The sequence below is a fragment of the Acipenser ruthenus genome, chromosome 8, assembly GCF_902713425.1.
Source record: "Acipenser ruthenus chromosome 8, fAciRut3.2 maternal haplotype, whole genome shotgun sequence".
In the NCBI taxonomy this organism is placed as follows: domain Eukaryota; kingdom Metazoa; phylum Chordata; class Actinopteri; order Acipenseriformes; family Acipenseridae; genus Acipenser; species Acipenser ruthenus.
Genome location: NC_081196.1, coordinates 598201 through 617341, shown reverse-complemented (window position 1 = coordinate 617341; position 19141 = coordinate 598201). Strand labels below are relative to the sequence as shown.

The 19141-nt window shown below is 44.8% G+C and overlaps 1 protein-coding gene across 1 annotated transcript; it reads left to right on the top strand.

Annotated features, from left to right (window-relative positions):
* The first annotated feature begins 1976 nt into the window (after positions 1–1976).
* On the top strand, positions 1977–19141 carry LOC117971240 (protein EURL homolog). The gene is made up of 5 exons (XM_059027932.1): positions 1977–2088; positions 3851–3984; positions 12213–12728; positions 14012–14074; positions 15127–19141. Exons 2-5 carry the CDS (start codon positions 3858–3860, stop codon positions 15291–15293), a joined length of 873 nt encoding a protein of 290 aa, XP_058883915.1. The 5' UTR covers positions 1977–2088; positions 3851–3857; the 3' UTR covers positions 15294–19141.

Sequence of the window (19141 nt, the reverse complement as noted above, 5' to 3'; positions counted from 1 at the left end):
GAATGGTGCTTACTGCTCCACGTCAGTATAGGGCACAATGTGTGGATATTCTCCTCGTTTTAGAGCACAGTAGTCAGTCCAGGGCAATCGGCCAATCACAGTGAGACTGGCAGGTCAAGTAAATGCTGCTTCCCAGCAGCGGCAGCAGTCCAGCGGCTTCAGGGATTCGTTTCAATGCAAAGATCAGACTCGGGAAGCCAATCCCACACAACCAGGCAGTTTGATACTGTAATGACAGAACCTGCTATCCCGGCTTTCACCAGCAGGGGTCGCCCCCCCGCGGTGCTCATCGCAGAATCACCAACACTGCCTGAGTGATGAGGTAACGGACAGTCTTAATACTGGCGGGGGCGTCTGTGTGCTGTGTAGCTGCGGGAGGGGCGCGGTGCTCCTGTGGAGCGGGTGTGAGCTGAGACTCTGAAGACTGGACAGGAATCCCCAGGGTTCCAGAAGAGCCCCAATGGAATTTAGAATTAGCAATGGAATGCTCGAGGGGTTTGGAATTCCTGAGATTAACTTCACAGGGGTCTCTCTCTCACTCTCTCTCTCTCTCTCTCTCACTCTCTCTCTCTCTCTCTCTCTCTCTCTTCATTGAACTGATCATTTGCTTAATTAGACCTTTCTTTAATTATGTTCAACTCTTAAACAGTTGCAGAGTTCAAGTTACTTATATAGCTAACTTGAAATATGCAACTGTTAAGATCTGAAAACAAATAAAGTTTATTTGAGTATAATGAAGGGTCTAGTTCAGTAATTGAGAGCTCAGCTGGAATGAAAACCAGCAGACACACAGGGGGTCCCCCGGACCAGAGCTGTGAAACCCTGCTCTAGGGTGATTCCCCAGTGCTGTAAAATCCTCTAGAAATCGAGCTGCGTCTACAGCGGTTAATCCAATCAGGTACTCATTATTTTAAAGGGATTATAGGGGCACCATTGGAACAATGTTGGGGTGTCTTCAATTAAGAGACTGGTAACGGAGATGTTGATTAAATAAATACTAGGAGATTACTACGCGGTCTCATGACGTTATTACAGCAGCTTAAATAATCACCATCGGTTCTGTTTGTCTGTTCGGATTCCATACAGAAACAAACGCCCGTGTGTTTTCTTAGTTCCGTCTGGAATTTCCCAGTTTCCCTTTCAATTGTTTTGATAAACTGTGTGATAAAATCACTTGATGACGACAAGCTTTAAATGCGGTGTATAACATTTTCAGACTCGCACTTTCGATGCATTCAGAACAGAAAATAGGAGGCACTTTTTTACACGGAGAATTGTGAGGGTCTGGAACCAGCTCCCCAGTAATGCTGTTGAAGCTGACACCCTGGGATCCTTCAAGAAGCTGCTTGATGAGATTCTGGGATCAATAAGCTACTAACAACCAAACAAGCAAGATGGGCTGCATGGCCTCCTCTCGTTTGTAAACTTTCTTATGTTCTTATTCTGTGTTGGTTAATTCATCCGCCGCTGACACGTCCAAACCATTGATTTAACCCCTCTCCCGTTGAAATGTACCAGTTTGAAAAGACTTACAGATCTAAATGGGCTGCTTTCAAATACACCAGTGCACAGCTATCGAATCTAAAAGAGGAATGACAACCCATAACCTCTGATAAAGGTAAAAACATGTTGTCTTTCTACCTGGTAAAACCCCCCTTCTCGCCTGGAAACTACGAATAACCTCTGAAAGTGACGTCACGTAAAGAAATTAGAACAACCCATCTTGAAAAACGAAACGGGGAGGCACGTTTTAGCAGCAATTGTAACTTATATAAAATAATGCTTTAATTTACCTATATAAATGATAGTTTATTATTAATATTAAAATATGGCTACAGTTTGACAAAGACGTTGTTAATTATAAAGCTTGATGATGCTTTTTTTTAATAACTGGACGCATCACCCACCCCTACTTAGTGATTGGTCTGGTCCAACCGAGGGATTTTTCCACGCTTCTTTTTTTCTAGTGTAATTAAATACACACAGTAGTTTAGCGTGTGGATCTAGCGTTTTCGTGCTGTCCTCTCTCTCTCTCTTTTTATACACAATCTGCAGAATCGCACCGTTTTGGAGGCTTTTATTAAAAAGGTAAGACCATTTGATATTCCGTTTACATGTTAGTGTGTCACAAGACTGCAATTTGATCACGAAGCGAAGGCGCTGTAATGCTATCATTATCTAGTAGTTCGGTCTTACTTCCTTTTGTGTAGCGGACCAGAAACTTATTGTTATTGATGTGTTTAAATTGATCCGCGACATGTACATGCTAATAACCATAACAACAGCAACAGAACCCGCCGGGCAGTAACGTTAACTCTCTCTGTCCGAGGAGCTCGGATTACTGAACGCTCTGCTGTGCCAATGTGTATTGCTTTCGTTAGGGCTCTGTGTAAACTGGCAAGTTGCTCTGCTGTTTTGGAAGTAGTTTAAGCTTGGTCCGTGACGTTTTCTACACATTGTTTGTAAGCGTTCTTATTTTGGAAGGAGGTGTTATCAAGCACACTGTGTGCGAGGCGTGCTGTAAACACCGATCTTGATAAAATGCATGTTCATGAAAGTGAACACTCTTTACTAAGCTGTGCTGCTAGGTGCTGAGTAAGTCTAGACTCGTACGCGTGTTTGATCACACTTTTCTTTTGTTTCTGTCAGGAGTTACACAATGGCGTTTGAACTGGCATCGTAGACACCTCTTGTTACATTCGCATTACATAATAACCGTGATGTGCATTTGCTGTAAGGTCGCTTGCTGGGGCAGTGATGAGCTTTTTGCTTGTTAAAATACAATAACACCAAACACAAAGCTGCTCCTATTGTTGTACGCTGTAGTGTAGTCAGTTTAAACTCCTCGTTCTTGTCTGAAATCGAGAGCACTGTAGACCAGCCACTTCTGCTAAAAGAGATGGTAATACTATATATATATATATATATATATATATATATATATATATATATATATATATATATTTATTATTATTATTATTATTATTATTATTATTATTATTATTATTTATTTATTATTATTTATTTATTTGTTTTTTTGTTACAGCAGGGAGTTGAGTCGGCTGGATTTTATTATTTGAATGATGTTTTGAGAACTTTCCCAGCTCGCTATTCGTAATGAGATCACAATTGTCCTTGGTGTCGCCTGGGAACTGTTGATGTGAGACTGAGGGCTATAAATATTATTCCATTGAAATAAACGCTCTACCCCGTTCTCCTCGCCCTGGTTCTGAAGAATGAGACCTTCTTAAATCACGCCTGGATAATTCGGTTTGGATTGAGATGGGTACTGATGCAGTGGAGCTCACTTTACTTTCCAGGAATTGAGCTCAGTACACTGGATTCTTTTTTTTTTGTACATTTCCGGGAGGGATCAGACTGAGTTGTCTGTGTCTCTTCGTTCTTTGCTGAAACATGTTTCACAAGTAAGAGGAGTTTCAGTGGTGTTGTAACTTGCCCTGCTCGCCTTCATTAAATACATCAAAGTGTTCAGCTTTTTATCTGTTTTTATGTTTGTGTTCTTTCCTGTTTACCTCTAGCCTGTGGCTTCTAAACCTCACCCCCCTTTCTCAGTGCACTGGCACTACAAGCAATGCTGTGATTACAAGCAATGCTCTGATTACTTTTCATTATTTAACTGCAAGTGGTTTTCATTCCAGGCACTGTGCTGTGTGTCGGAACACGTCTTTGCATCCTTAAAAGGCACCATTGCATGCAGTTAAAGAAGCAGAGTGAATCGCTAGACCTGCATACGCAGCACTGTAAAGATAGCTCTTTGAACTTGTGCTGCACAGCAGCTGCTGGGCTTCCCTCCATGTAATTTGTGCTTCTATGTGTGCTTGTCGTTCAGGGTCATCATGAGTGAAGAGGAGCTCTTCGTGAACATCGATCTCAACGACGACAATGTCTGCAGTATCTGTAAAGTGGAAACGGACGCGGGCACGCTGTCCTTCTGTCACGTGTGCTTCGAGCTCAGTATTGAGGGTATGAGAACACGGCTGTCTCTTCTATTCTCTATAGGATGCAATCTGCACGCCTTCATATGCCATTGTGCACAATCTAGAATTTAGCATTTGCTTGTGTTGTCATTTAAGTATCATTTTCGGGTCACTCTTGCTGTGCAGTGATTTTTAAAGTGTTGTGAATTGATTTCAGGTGAAAGTATAAAAAGAATAAGAAACCAAAGCAAAGGGGTGTTGCAAACTGTACCCATAAATAAAATGGTTTAAGTAAAGCGTGCATGAATATCTTGTTTGTGGAGATCTCTTGATCTTTTTTGATTTATTTATTTATTTATTTATTTTTATTTTTTTATATCTGGCTTTCAATAAAAGTGTAAAATGACCCAAATTTGAGGTCCTGACGTTCTGTTTTAAGGCTCACTCTGCATTGACACTGCAGTCTGCACGGGGCAGTACCCTTTTTCAATAGGAACCCCCAGTCTGCACGGGGCAGTGCCCTTTTTCAATAGGAACCCCCAGTCTGCACGGGGCAGTGCCCTTTTTCAATAGGAACCCCCAGTCTGCACGGGGCAGTACCCTTTTTCAATAGGAACCCCCAGTCTGCACGGGGCAGTGCCCTTTTTCAACAGGAACTCCCAGTCTGCAAGGGGCAGTGCCCTTTTTCAATAGGAACCCCCAGTCTGCACGGGGCAGTGCCCTTTTTCAATAGGAACCCCCAGTCTGCACGGGGCAGTGCCCTTTTTCAATAGGAACCCCCAGTCTGCACGGGGCAGTGCCCTTTTTCAATAGGAACCCCCAGTCTGCACGGGGCAGTGCCCTTTTTCAATAGGAACCCCCAGTCTGCACGGGGCAGTGCCCTTTTTCAACAGGAACCCCCAGTCTGCACGGGGCAGTGCCCTTTTTCAACAGGAACCCCCAGTCTGCACGGGGCAGTGCCCTTTTTCAATAGGAACCCCCAGTCTGCACGAGGCAGTGCCCTTTTTCAATAGGAACCCCCAGTCTGCACGGGGCAGTGCCCTTTTTCAATAGGAACCCCCAGTCTGCACGGGGCAGTGCCCTTTTTCAATAGGAACCCCCAGTCGGCACGGGGCAGTGCCCTTTTTCAATAGGAGCGACCTGTAGTAGAGATCCTTCCTCAGCTCATGCTGCACATTATCTTCACTCAATAGGGCTTCTGTGCAAACAATGACTTTTCTAAATGCAGTTGTGCAGGTGCGATGCAGTCATGTGCAGCTCTGTTGGTGCATAGCTCTTCATGCACAGCGTCACGGTTTGTCTGGGAAGTTCATTTACCGTGCAGCGCAGTTTTGACAGGAGGAGACTCGCTGTGACGAGATCAGAAGTGAGCTTTCACTTTACAGTGAGGGAGTTCAGCTGCAGCATCGGGTTTTCTCAACAGCACACAGAGTGCAGGGGTTAGAAAAGAACGATGTTCTTTAAAGGAAGCTTTAGAGGACATTCCTGAGCTGTGCTACTGCCTGTACATTGATTTCCATTAGATAATTCATGAGAAATGTACAGCCTTGAAGCCAGCGCTGCCTGCCTTCTGTACCGCAGTACAGGAAATGCTGTGTGTGATGTGACTAGTTCACACCAGAGAGAATGTAGTGTTGTACACAGCCGCGGGACTGTGGTGATGAATTCATCTCTGTTCTGTATTGTGTGTTTTCCTCTGTAGCTCATTTGTGTAAACGCCTGAAACCATTCTTGTGCGTTGGGAATGACGCATGAGTTCCGCGGGACGAATCCAGACACGGCTCAGTCTGTTTTCATCAGAGCTGCAAAAGTCAACTGTTTGATTATTGGGATCATGCTGTCCACAGGTGTGGGTCACTGGTGTCGATCGGGCTCGATTCAGTGCAGAAACAGCTGCCTGGGTTTGTGTTCTTAGGGTGAGTGGAGAACAGCAACCATCGCAAATCCAAGCAGCTGTTTCTTCACCCCTTTCTCTTGGAATGATAAATGATCCGGATTGACAGCAGGGACCCTCCCCTGTGCCGAGCCTGATGGAATAATCGCTTCATGCAGCTCTAGTTTTAATAAGGAGCACAGCTACTGGAATGCGGTTATGATTGCTGTTTACAAATGCACCAATTCATCCTTCTGCATCTTTTAGTTAAAAGCTCTGGGACATTTTGCTTATTAAGCATTTACTGTACACCGGCACACACACGTTTCATTGCCTCAGTATAGTGAACACTGTTTATGATTCAGATGATGGTGTGCATGCTGTAAAGTGAACACAGGAAGACCCTTGCCTTGTGGTTTCTCAGACGGAAGCAGATGTTGTCATATCTTTGTTGCATTGAGGCGTATTGTAACGTATTGAAACCTCACGTGGGGAAACTCACTGGGAAGGTACTTTTAAACACACGGTTCTAGTGAGTGACATTTCTAGTCTGCTGCAGTTCTGTACACAAGGCTTTAAAAGGGTTACTCCAGGGCTTGGAACAGAGCTAATTAAATTCAGTCTGACTCCTTACAGTAATGCTTGCCACACTCGCCAGCTTGTTCTGTTTAATCAAAGAAAACGCCCAGTAGAGTAATTAGGAGCATGTCAGTAACAGTGGAGTCAGCCAAGTGTGGGATCAGAGCTGAAGAGCTGCCATCCGCTTCTCCCTTCCGCTCTCTATTCAGAGCTGAAGAGCTGCCATCCGCTTCTCCCTGCCGCTCTCCATTCAGAGCTGAAGATCTCTGAACGGCTTCTCCCTGCCCCTCTCCATTCAGAGCTGAAGATCTCTGAACGGCTTCTCCCTGCCGCTCTCCTTTCAGAGCTGAAGATCTCTGAACGGCTTCTCCCTGCCGCTCTCCATTCAGAGCTGAAGATCTCTGAACGGCTTCTCCCTGCCGCTCTTCTTTCAGAGCTGAAGAGCTGCCATCCGCTTCTCCCTGCCGCTCTCCATTCAGAGCTGAAGATCTCTGAACGGCTTCTCCCTGCCGCTCTCCTTTCAGAGCTGAAGATCTCTGAACGGCTTCTCCCTGCCGCTCTCCATTCAGAGCTGAAGAGCTGCCATCCGCTTCTCCCTGCCGCTCTCCATTCAGAGCTGAAGATCTCTGAACGTCTTCTCCCTGCCGCTCTCCATTCAGAGCTGAAGATCTCTGAACGGCTTCTCCCTGCCCCTCTCCATTCAGAGCTGAAGATCTCTGAACGGCTTCTCCCTGCCACTCTCCAGAGCTGAAGAGTCCTTTTAATTTAGCTGGCTTTTTCAGAAGAGTGCAGCAGATCCCATGCGAGTCAGTTGTCTCAGAACAGCTGAGGCAAGTCACGTGAACCAATGCTGCCAGCCTCCAGTGCGGTGATGTAATGAATCACATGCTGCTCTACAGTATCTGTCAGACACAACACAGGGGCCCTGCTGGATTCTGTATGCAGTGTTGAGCTAGAGAGTGTCTACACACTCGAGACCACCTGGAGGGCAGGTACTCAATCTAACGAGGAATCAAATAAGAGGCTTTTCAACGCTTGCATGCATGAAATATTGAAAAGAGCTGGAAAAAAGTTGTTTTGAACACAGTGTATTTTTCATTGAATTAAAAAATAAATAAATAAAAAATCCATTGTTTTTATATGGGGAACAAATGACATCGTCATGTGAGGTCATCATGCATGTGCTTCTTGTGTATGTCCCCATATAAAGACCAGAAGAGTGTTTATTTGTTTATTTAAGTCCGTCCCTGTATGAGGTCTCCTTTTCATAATCTCTGCACTTCATTTGGTTTCACACCTGTTTAACACTAATCCCTGTGGAACCAGCTGTAAGCGTGCTGTGGTGTGTTGCACTGGGTAGAGATCTCGAGTGACCTCCCGCAGGAGTGTTGTGATTGGCTGTGAGTGCAGAATGCAGCATGCTGTCACGGATTGTTCAAGGACGTACAGTATGAGCAGTTCCACACACTGTGTCAGTGAGATTGCGTTGGGTGGAGATCTCGAGTGACCTCCCGCAGGAGTGTTGTGATTGGCTGTGAGTGCAGAATGCAGCATGCTGTCACGGATTGTTCAAGGACGTACAGTATGAGCAGCTCCACACACTGTCAGTGAGATTGCGTTGGGTAGAGATCAGTATGTTTTCCCAGGAAGGATGCAAGTAATCTGCTACAGTGTGTAATTATCTAGTCCTGTATATCATTTCAGGACATTTTGGGCAGGATGCATTTCTGCCTAGTAAAGTATAGTGTTTAACAGAAAGTCACAAGCCCTAACTTCAATTGTGAGCAATTGACTCTCCATACAGTTCAGTAGAGCTATGGCCCATTGCTGCTGCTGCTGCTGCTGCTGCTTATTATTAGAAAGCATCCCATTGTGTTTTTCAGTATAGAAAATCTAATCTCTCTCTTGACAGTAGCTTGCTGATCTTCTCCTATTTTGCTTGGAGTGTACATGGGTTATATTTGAGTTTATTTGTCAAATGATGGGGTTTGGCTTGCATGTTAATGAGCTGTCGTTTTTTTCTGTGTATAACTCTTGTGAGTAGAATCCGAAGGTCTGCACTACATTATGGATCCCGTGTAGGGGACAGTGCTGTTCAGGTGGATTCCTTGATCCTTTAAAAATGCTCTGTAGAAACCCCAGCTGTGGTTTGTCCCGGTCAAGGTTAATCCTATGGACCCTGTAGTGTATCAGCAGTTTTAATATTGTCCTGTAGGAGTGAAGGCTTGATAGTGACACAGTGGTACAGGGTTGCAAACCTTGTCTCCACACCCCAGTGATTGTGACGTGGAATTGTATTCCGGAGGCTTCCCGATCCGTGATCTTCCTGCTCTTTGCACAGCAGCCGGATCCACGTGCTCCACTCACCCAGGCTGATGGCATGGAAATAATACAAGAGCTTTCAATGTGCGTGTGAGCTGTGTGCTGGCAGGCAGACGGGCAGCTAGCTGATTGATAATGAACTCTGGCAGGAAGCAACATGTCCTGCTGCAGACACCCATCGGTTGGCGGATCTTTGTGCCGGAAGGGTTTCTCCCACATGGTCTCTACAGTTTAATAAATAAGCACGTTTTCTTTTGAACTGTCACATTTAAAGGTTTGGGGTCAGGTTGTGATCCCCACGTCAAGCAGTGATGTGAATCTGTTCTGACCGCTGCTCCGATCCCGGGACGGAGGGACCAGTCGGGCAGCAGGCTTGTGCTGCAGGCCTCTGTTTCATTAACTGTTCTGCTGGCCTCTCTTGATTGCCCTGTCTTTTCATTTATTGTTTTTATTATCAATGGGGACGGCTAAACCTCCCTCCACTGAGTTTCTGTACCCAGCACAGTTAACACAGCCGCGCTGATGAGCTCCTCACCCCTGGGGTAAACCTGCTTTATGTAGCAAAGCCACATTGCAATGGAATGAAGCAAGCCGTTTGTTTCACAGCTTGGGAGGACACGTGCCTGGCGAGGGTAGAATGGGTTCCTTTCAATCTTTTATTGACCCATTTGAGAAGTGATACATTCCTGTGTAAATGGGGTCTCTCTCTGGTGTAAGATCAAAGGAAGCTCAGCCTGTTGCTGGTTGTGCCTCAAGTTGCTTGGAATGTTGTGTGGAATTTGTAAACTTACATGGAGTACAACCTGAAAAAAACAAACTAGCGCAACGACGGCAGCCCTGAATGCGTCCCTGTGATGGAGCGGAGTGTGCTGCACTCTCCCTTTGACTGACAGCCATTCTACTCTGCGCATTAATAATGGCAGTGCTCAGACTCGTTAAGTTAGCTGTATCTGCAAAGCTTTTAGCATTTCATTTCATCTTCATTTCCAGTCCTGTAATCCCTCCATTGAATCACAGCACCGAATGTATTTCAGAAGGCTGACTCTAAATCCTAAAGACCGAGTAGGAAAGGCATCTTACCCTAGCTATGATTTCAGAGTGTGTTTGAAGTGCATGATGAGATGGATCTGGCTGCTCTTGTGTAATGGGGTTATGCCTTTTAGAGCCAGCTTGAAGCCACACGGTACTAAGTGGAAGTCTCTTCAATCAGCCTTCCACATGACAAGCTATACAAAGACCTCCGAATCACATCATTGTTCTTAATAAACACGTAGAAGACACCAGCTCCACAATGCATTACAGTGCATATGTATTTCTATAGAGAAATGCCTGCTGTGATCAATAGTTCCTACAGTGGCCGTGCTTTCAAATAGACTTGTCAGTTTCACTAAGCACTGTTAGCACTTGGCACGCTGCTAGCTGCTGTAGCGAGCTTTCTTATTTTAAGATAGAGCGAGATAGTAGAAATCCACTCATCATGTCTGACTGATTTTAAAGGATCATTTCTTAATGTTAATTTCATTATTTTTTTTATAAATGGAAGCGAGTTGGGTTTAGCAGACTGTTAGCTGGAACAGCCCCAGGTTTGTGTGATCCATTTCTCACAAAGCTCTTATACTGTAGGTGAGCCCCCCTGCATGTTTCTCTGCACTGTGTGTGAACGGGCTCCTCTGCTGCCGACGGGGCAGGGTGGGAGATACTGTGGTCTTTCAGGTCAGGTGACATCACTGCCGATGATCCTAATAAACTTGACATGGTAGCACTAATCCGGCCCGGCACAGCTTTGCATGTGACGTGGTGTTGAAGGGCACGCTGCTTATTGAGGATTAACGAAGAGCCTGCTTACATGCTTTGAGAGAGGACTGCGGCTCAGGGTATTAAGAGTGCATTGCTTCTACAAAGCCTCTTAATATCCTCCTAGACTTCAAACCGCACATGCAGTCTGGTAGGACTGGAGCGCCTGTCATTTCTGGGTTGATTTATTATAGTTTCTTCTAAGATTGTAACAGCTAATTTAGTGCTTCCTAGTGGCCGCAATGACCACATTTGAAGTTTTGTAGGGTGCCATCTCATTAAATGGTCACGCAGATTAGTTGTGTTATCAGAGTATCCCAAAAATTACTTTCTTTTCTTTACTTTCTTGACATCTTACTTTTTAAAATAATTGTCGAAGTCATTGTATTTGTAACTCGGTCGATACAGTATTTGTAATTCTAGCACAACACTCTTAACTCGCTCTGTTACTTTGAAGGCTCCTGCACAGATCCAATCCCATCAGTAAACACTCCCAGGGGGCGGGGCAGAGGGGAGAAGGGGAGCTCAATCACATGCAGATTCAGAGAGTCACACCGGAGGGGTTCAAATGCATTTACTGTACCAGATTGGGCAAGGTACAAGATAAGTCTCTTAATTTTCAAATACAGTGCTAACCCTTTCTAACGTGTGAGGAGACTGTGTGTGTGTGTGTGTGTGTGTGTGTGTGTGTGTGTGTGTGTGTGTGTGGTGTGTGTGTGTGTTGCAGTAACATTTAGTTTTGCTTACTAAAGCACCGTTTTTTAATTGCCCAGTTTTTGAGTAAGTTTCACTTTTGTTCATTGTGTGTTTTGCACAGTCCTGCACGCACTCATTCTAGTTTAGTTTACTATACTTGGTCGTTGACTCTTTCCGCTACAGCACAAACATTTCTGTGCTTTACAGGAGCATGTGACAGATTGACTGTACTTCTGCTTTCCTCAGTTCTGCTATGTGACACTCCAGTAAATAACTCGCCTGTATGCTTTATGAATGGCTCACTGAAATGAGCTGGATGTTCAACGCAGAGCTGTCTGAATAATAGCAGCCAGTGCTCAAGGCTTCTCCACCCTTCCCTAGCTGTCTGTTCAGCAGATCCCAAAGGAATTTATGCTGTATCCTCTATTTATAGCTGTTAAAAAGCCGGGATGCTCGTTTTCCATTCTGGCTTTGCTGCGCTGCAAAGCTTCCTAAAGGATTTTAAAAAGCACAGATCAAAACCCTTTTCATTAAGAGCCTCAGGATCGTTACAGTGCAGTGCAGACGGCTCCCCTTTTAATGTATTGGGTTACATTGCTGCATACACAGTATATACTGTACTGTAGGGAGAGGTTTGTGTTGCATTGCTGTATATACTGTAGTGTATCACTGATACTGTAGTTGTGGGAGAGGTTTGATTTTCTCTTGTGTACAGTGATGTGTAACTGTCCCATACTGAGTGGTGTTAGCTCTCTATTCAATATACCTGGATCCTGCTCTGTGTGTTAAAATCATTTGAACCCTTTCATGCATGAAATCGCTGAAGAAAACAAACATTTGAAGTAGTTTTGGACACATAATAAATAAATATAAAGCAATGGGGAAAACATGGATTAATTTAATGAAATGTATGTGTATTTGTTGTGCGTGTGCAATAGCTTTTCCTCATGAATATCGCTGCTTTGTGTTTTATTTGTTTTGCTAACATGTTGCGATGTCTTTCCCCGCAGGCATGACGAGGTCGACACTCCTGCACTCCAAGTCTTCCAGAGGTCACAGAGACTGCTTTGAAAAGTACCACCTGATAGCCAACCAGAAACTCTCGCGAACCAAAGTCTCCACAAGCACCTACGAAGGAGTGAAAAATGTCCTGAGCCAAAAAATCAACTGGATCATTCAGTACGCGCAGAACAAAGACTGTGCGGAGGAAGCGGGGGCTCGCCGGGGCTCCAGGCAGCTCCTCTGCTACACTCAGCAAGGAGACAGGACGCTCGTCCCCCAGGCCGAGGCCCCCGTGCCACGCTACGCTCCTCGCTGGGACAGGGGCTCTGGGGCGGGGCTCCCGGACTACACCACAGCCATGCTGGAGTGCAGCTCCACCAGCGGCCTGAGGCTCAGCGGACCGGCGGGCCAGGGGTCCTCGCTGTGCTCCGGAAGTGTTCTATGGGCCGGTCAGGCTGAGAAGCGGCCTGGCGATGCCAGAGACTCTGTGCAGAGGAGACACAAACACCATGGCAGAGAGCAGCGTAAGTGTGCGCGTGTCTTTATACCTGCCAGGGGCCAGGTACAATCCTGCACAGATTAGTCTAAATAAAACAAACAAAAAAATAAATAACATAAAGCTCACAGAGCTCCAGGGTTAATGCTGTATCCTGAGAGTAGAGCTCACAGAGCTCCGGGGTTAATGCTGTATCCTGAGAGTAGAGCTCACAGAGCTCCGGGGTTAATGCTGCACACTGAGAGTAGAGCTCACAGAGCTCCGGGGTTAATGCTGCGCACTGAGAGTAGAGCTCACAGAGCTCCGGGGTTAATGCTGCGCCCTGAGAGTAGAGCTCACAGAGCTCCGGGGTTAATGCTGCGCCCTGAGAGTAGAGCTCACAGAGCTCCAGGGTTAATGCTGCACCCTGAGAGTAGAGCTCACAGAGCTCCGGGGTTAATGCTGCACCCTGAGAGTAGAGCTCACAGAGCTCCGGGGTTAATGCTGCACCCTGAGAGTAGAGCTCACAGAGCTCCGGGGTTAATGCTGTACCCTGAGAGTAGAGCTCACAGAGCTCCGGGGTTAATGCTGTAAACTGAGAGTAGAGCTTGTTCCCCTTTTTCATTTGATGAGGGAGGGGGTTGTTGAGCAACACTTTTTTATTTTTGTATTTATTTATTTTTATTTTGTTTGTGATCAAAAAGTCATGCAAATTATTGAATAATTGCCGTGTATTGAAAAGTGACCCTGACAGTGAGGCTCATCCCCATGAGATGATTGGCTAGGGGTTTAGTTGTGTTCCTGCTGTATCATGTGGATATTGCTAGGAGACACACCACTAACCCCTATTACATGATTATTACTGTACATGGGTATTACGCCTCTCATATCCTGTATGACTTGTTAGTTGCTGCTGTTTTCTCAGTACGGTCTGGTTAAAGTAAACACAAACAGAGTAATACTAAAACGTGTTGATTTTGGGCTAGTCCAAGTGGGGAAGTGAAATGCAGAGGACTCCTTTCCATGAAGTGCAGATTCATGTGTAATGCACAGGACTCCTTTCCATGAAGTGCAGATTCATGTGTAATGCACAGGACTCCTTTCCATGAAGTGCAGATTCATGTGTAATGCACAGGACTCCTTTCCATGAAGTGCAGATTCATGTGTAATGCACAGGACTCCTTTCCATGAAGTGCAGATTCATGTGCATTTGCTTTCTTTGCAGGCTGATAATTGGTACCAAGGTAACATCAGATGTTTTTTTTGTTATGGGGATTATTCTTCGGTTTCCATGGTGATATTAATGTGTGTGTGTTTCTCTTTTCATTGCAGTCAGCACAATGAGTGTTGAAGAGCTGGTGCAGCTGAATGAAAAGCTTCTACGACAGATTCAGGGTAAGAGTGTGTGTGTGTGTGTGTGTGTGTGTGTCTCTGTGTGTCTGCGTCTGTGTGTGTGTATGTGTGTGTTTGTCTCTGCGCGTGTGTGTGTGTCTGCGTGTGTGTGTGTCTCTCTGTGTGTGTCTGTGTGTGTGTCTCTGCGTGTGTGTGTCTCTGTGTGTGTGTGTGTGTGTGTGTGTGTGTGTGTGTGTGTGTCTCTGCGTGTTTGTGTCTCTGTGTGTGTGTGTCTGTGTGTCTCTGCGTGTGTGTGTGTACCAGTGACTCACTGAGGCTTCAGTATGATAATAAAAGCCTGACAAATGTGAGTCATGAAGACTAGAAGCTGCCCTCCAATAAACCCAATTGCTAAAGGCTCATACTGTAATTTTATACTACAGTAACACTGTCGTTTATCACTGGAATCATTCCAGGCAGATTAATACAGTTTATAAAGAACAATCCGTTTGGATGATTAAAATGGCATCTTTAACAACGAAATGTCATGAACTTTTCTTTTTTTAAATTATGTGCGGATCATATAATATGATTCAGTGATAAAGCTGTCATTCATTGATCGATAATGATTCATTGATAAAGCTATTGATTCATTGTTAGTTATTGATTCATCGATAAAGCTGTTGATTCATTGTTAGTTATTGATTCATTGATAAAGCTGTTGATTCATTGTTAGTTATTGATTCATTGATAAAGCTGTTGATTCATTGTTAGTTACTGATTCATCGATAAAGCTATTGATTCATTGTTAGTTATTGATTCATTGATAAAGCTATTGATTCACTGTTAGTTATTGATTCATTGATAAAGCTATTGATTCATTGTTAGTTATTGATTCATCAATAAAGCTATTGATTCACTGTTAGTTATTGATTCATTGATAAAGCTATTGATTCATTGTTAGTTATTGATTCATTGATAAAGCTATTGATTCACTGTTAGTTATTGATTCATTGATAAAGCTATTGATTCATTGTTAGTTATTGATTCATTGATAAAGCGGAGGGTTCTTCTCGCTGTACTCGCTCACTGTTGTATTCCCTGTTTTTTTTCAGTGGTGTTCGAGGAGCTCACCCAGGCAGTACAAAACAAAGATTCTCTGTCCTCGGAGCTCCATGTGAGACACATTGCCATCGAGCAGCTGTTCAAGAATGGCTCCAAGCTGCCATGGCTTCCCATCGGGAGAGCTGGGATCAAGAGCAGTAGCACCACAGTGGAATAGGGGCAGAGTCCGTCTCTGTGGGGAGCCCCGCGTTCCTGATGCTAATGGACACCAATGGGAGTGAAATGGTCAATGTGCACCTCTTCCAGCTCCGTGAGACACACCCACCCCACCCAGCGCTTTCATCCCTGAGATAATAAACAGTGTGCAGTGTGGCTGAGGGGATTGCAACCCCTCCCCTCCTCTGACCCCGACTCAACATAGGAAAAGGGCAGACGTGTTGAAAGTGAATGTTGCGGAGTGGGTGGGAGCGGGGCGGTGTGTTCCTCAAGCCAGTGCTGGGTATCGACGGATCAACAAACACCAGAGATAAACAGGCTGCTGTTGGGTCTCCATGCTGAACACACGTTGATGTGATGCCAGCGCTTACTGCCACAGGATACCCTGTTCAAGGACTCGTCGGTCTGTTCTCTAATGATGCTCCGCGCTGGCTGGGCGACCCCCCCCCCCCCCCCCCACCCCCGTGCAGTGAAATGAAAACGACGTGCTGGCCTGGGTCAGGTTTCACCCTCGGGAGAGTTAAGGGTGAACTTTGACTCCTGAAGACAGACGGGGCTCTTCTCCCAATGCTGGGGGTTTGGGATTTGAATGAAGAGGAGGTCTGGAACCCGTTCATTTTAAAAGTGCAGGAAAAACATGTACCAATGAATCTGCAAAGAGACGTGGAGGACATGTGCTTGAACTCTTTACAGGATTGACATGCGAGGAGAGTTGGGGTCTCTGCAGCTCTGTGTGTGTGTGTGTGTGTGTGTGTGTGTGTGTGTGTGTTAAATTACACTGTAGATTGTTACCCCTTTCAGCCTACTGCAGTGTTTTTTTTTTCTTTTTCTTTTAAGAATTCAGTTATTTGAAGTTGTGTTTTTTTAATATATGTTTTTCTTCACTGTTTGGTTTTGTAGTTGCCAGAAACAGTATTACAATTTTCAACTTTTAAACACAGCCAGGATTCGTATTTTAAGTTGTATCGGTATCTGCAAAAGTTATTTCTTTAGTTTTTATTATTATCGTTGTTTTTTGTGCTGTTGTATCTAAGCGCTGCAAACTCCATTTGTCAAGCTAGTTAGATCTAAAATATTTTCAATAATTGTTGTATTTTTTACTTTTTTTTTTTTCATACTCCAAATTGGTCTCGGTCTTATGGAAGCCCATTCCACCACCCGAAAGAAAAAAACCCTCTTCAAGTCAGAATTCCGACCTGAGCCAATCCGAGTTCTGAGAATCTACCCGGAATTCTGATTTTTTTTTTTTTTTTTTTTTTTTTTTTTGGTGGCATAATGAGCTTTCGGAAGATCTAACCCACTCCCAGTTTACATTGAGCTTCTTATACCACAGACTACAAGATGCACTAGATAAACAAGCACGTGCTCATGCCTGCTGGCTGCTGTGGATCGTAACCACGGAGACCTCTGTCTCTGGAACCCTGATGCCTGGACCGTGTTCTGTTCAAATAATACTTCATATACCCTCTGAACCTGCGCAATGATAGTTACTGCTGGATCTGCTTAGGGGCCATGCTGAGTGTCTGTGTTTGTGTTTGTGTTGTATTACTGTATTGGAAACAGTAATGTATAATGTTTAAGAACACGTATCATTATATGATGATGATAAACTGAAATAGATTCTGCTAATTCCCAGGGTCTGAAGCATTCCTTTTAATATGGACAATCCCATGGGGATTGATCCAGCGCTGCTGCTGTACACACCCGTCACACTTGCATGTCTTCAATGTTTCTCCTCCTCCTCCTTCTCCTCCTCCTCTGTGGGGATTGATACAGCATTGCTGCTGTACACACCCGTTAATGTATCTGGAGGACTGGTCATTCATTAGTGCTCAAACTTTGTACGGGTGTCCATTAGGACATGTTCTAGAGAATATCCCAATCTAGTATAGAAATGTTTCTGTACAGCTTCAATTTAACCAAAATAAGGTACAGCCACCAAAAAGGGTGCGTTTTATATTTGTATTAAATTATATATGTACTTTTTTTATTATTATTAATATACTTTGAATGCTGGATTTCAGCTGTCCTATTTGTATTTGTGCTGTGACTGGTTGTGTGTGTGGGATTGGAGCGTTGTTTCTCACTGTGCTGTGACTGGTTGTGTGTGTGGGATTGGAGCGTTGTTTCTCACTGTGCTTTGACTGGTTGTGTGTGTGGGATTGGAGCGTTGTTTCTCGCTGTGCTGTGACTGGGTGGGTGTGTGGGATTGGAGCGTTGTTTCTCACTGTGCTGTGACTGGTTGCGTGTGGGATTGGAGTGTTGTTTCTCACTGTGCTGTGACTGGTTGCGTGTGGGATTGGAGCGTTGTTTCTCACTGTGCTGTGACTGGTTGTGTGTGTGGGATTGGAGCGTTGTTTCTCACTGTGCTGTGACTGGTTGTGTGTGTGGGATTGGAGCGTTGTTTCTCACTGTGCTGTGACTGGTTGTGTGTGGGGGGGATTGGAGCGTTGTTTCTCACTGTGCTGTGACTGGTTGTGTGTGGGGGGGATTGGAGCGTTGTTTCTCACTGTGCTGTGACTGGTTGTGTGTGTGGGATTGGAGCGTTGTTTCTCACTGTGCTTTGTTGTTAACTCTGTTCAGCTGTTTCTCTTTGTTACTTTGACAGGCTTGTTGATTCAGCGTTGCTGTTTAAAAACCCTTCGCTGCCACACAGTGTGAATTTGCTACCTGTGTGAGTTCACTGCTATGTGACCACAGGCCCTGTTCACTATTCCTCTCTTTATAAGAGATAGGTATGTAACCCTTTTAGGGTGTGGTGATTAAATGCTTGATTCATTCCAGCGCGAGAGAGAGAAGCAGGACTTTATCAGGGGTGGAAGCAGGACTCTTGTTGCACAGCAGTTTGAACCATTTCAGGTTTTTCTATGAACTTAATTCAGCTCTATTCAGCTTGTTACCGACAGTATATCAGCTCACAGTAAAACCTGCACTGTCCTGCATTGGGAGTGTGTGTGCTCCCTCTCCTTGGTGTATGGTGATACAGTATATCAGCTCACAGTAAAACCTGCACTGTCCTGCATTGGGAGTGTGTGTGTGCTCCCTCTCCTTGGTGTATGGTGATACAGTATATCAGCTCACAGTAAAACCTGCACTGTCCTGCATTGGGAGTGTGTGTGTGCTCCCTCTCCTTGGTGTATGGTGATACAGTATATCAGCTCACAGTAAAACCTGCACTGTCCTGCATTGGGAGTGTGTGTGCGCTCCCTCTCCTTGGTGTATGGTGATACAGTATATCAGCTCACAGTAAAACCTGCACTGTCCTGCATTGGGAGTGTGTGTGTGCTCCCTCTCCTTGGTGTATGGTGATACAGTATATCAGCTCACAGTAAAACCTGCACTGTCCTGCATTGGGAGTGTGTGTGTGCTCCCTCTCCTTGGTGTATGGTGATACAGTATATCAGCTCACAGTAAAACCTGCACTGTCCTGCATTGGGAGTGTGTGTGTGCTCCCTCTCCTTGGTGTATGGTGATACAGTATATCAGCTCACAGTAAGTATCGGTACAGAAATGATGTTTTGTGTGAGAGAAAAAAAGTGATTTTAAAACATCCTTCAGTCCAGGGCAACGTGGTTAAGATTTACAACGACTGTCCAACCTCGCTATGATTGGACAGGGAAAGTTAGCCTCGGTGTGTGTGTGTGTGTGTGTGTGTGTGTGTGTGTGTGTGTGTGTGTGTGTGTGTGTGTGCGTGCGTGTGTGTGTGTGTTCTGATTTGTATTTTTTATTGTATTCAATACTTCATTAAGCTGGTTGAGCTTTGCCTTGCTACAGTTTTTGAAATGAAACCTGCAATAATAATCGTTGTGCGACAACCAATGACAAATAAAAATAAATATTTTTACTCAA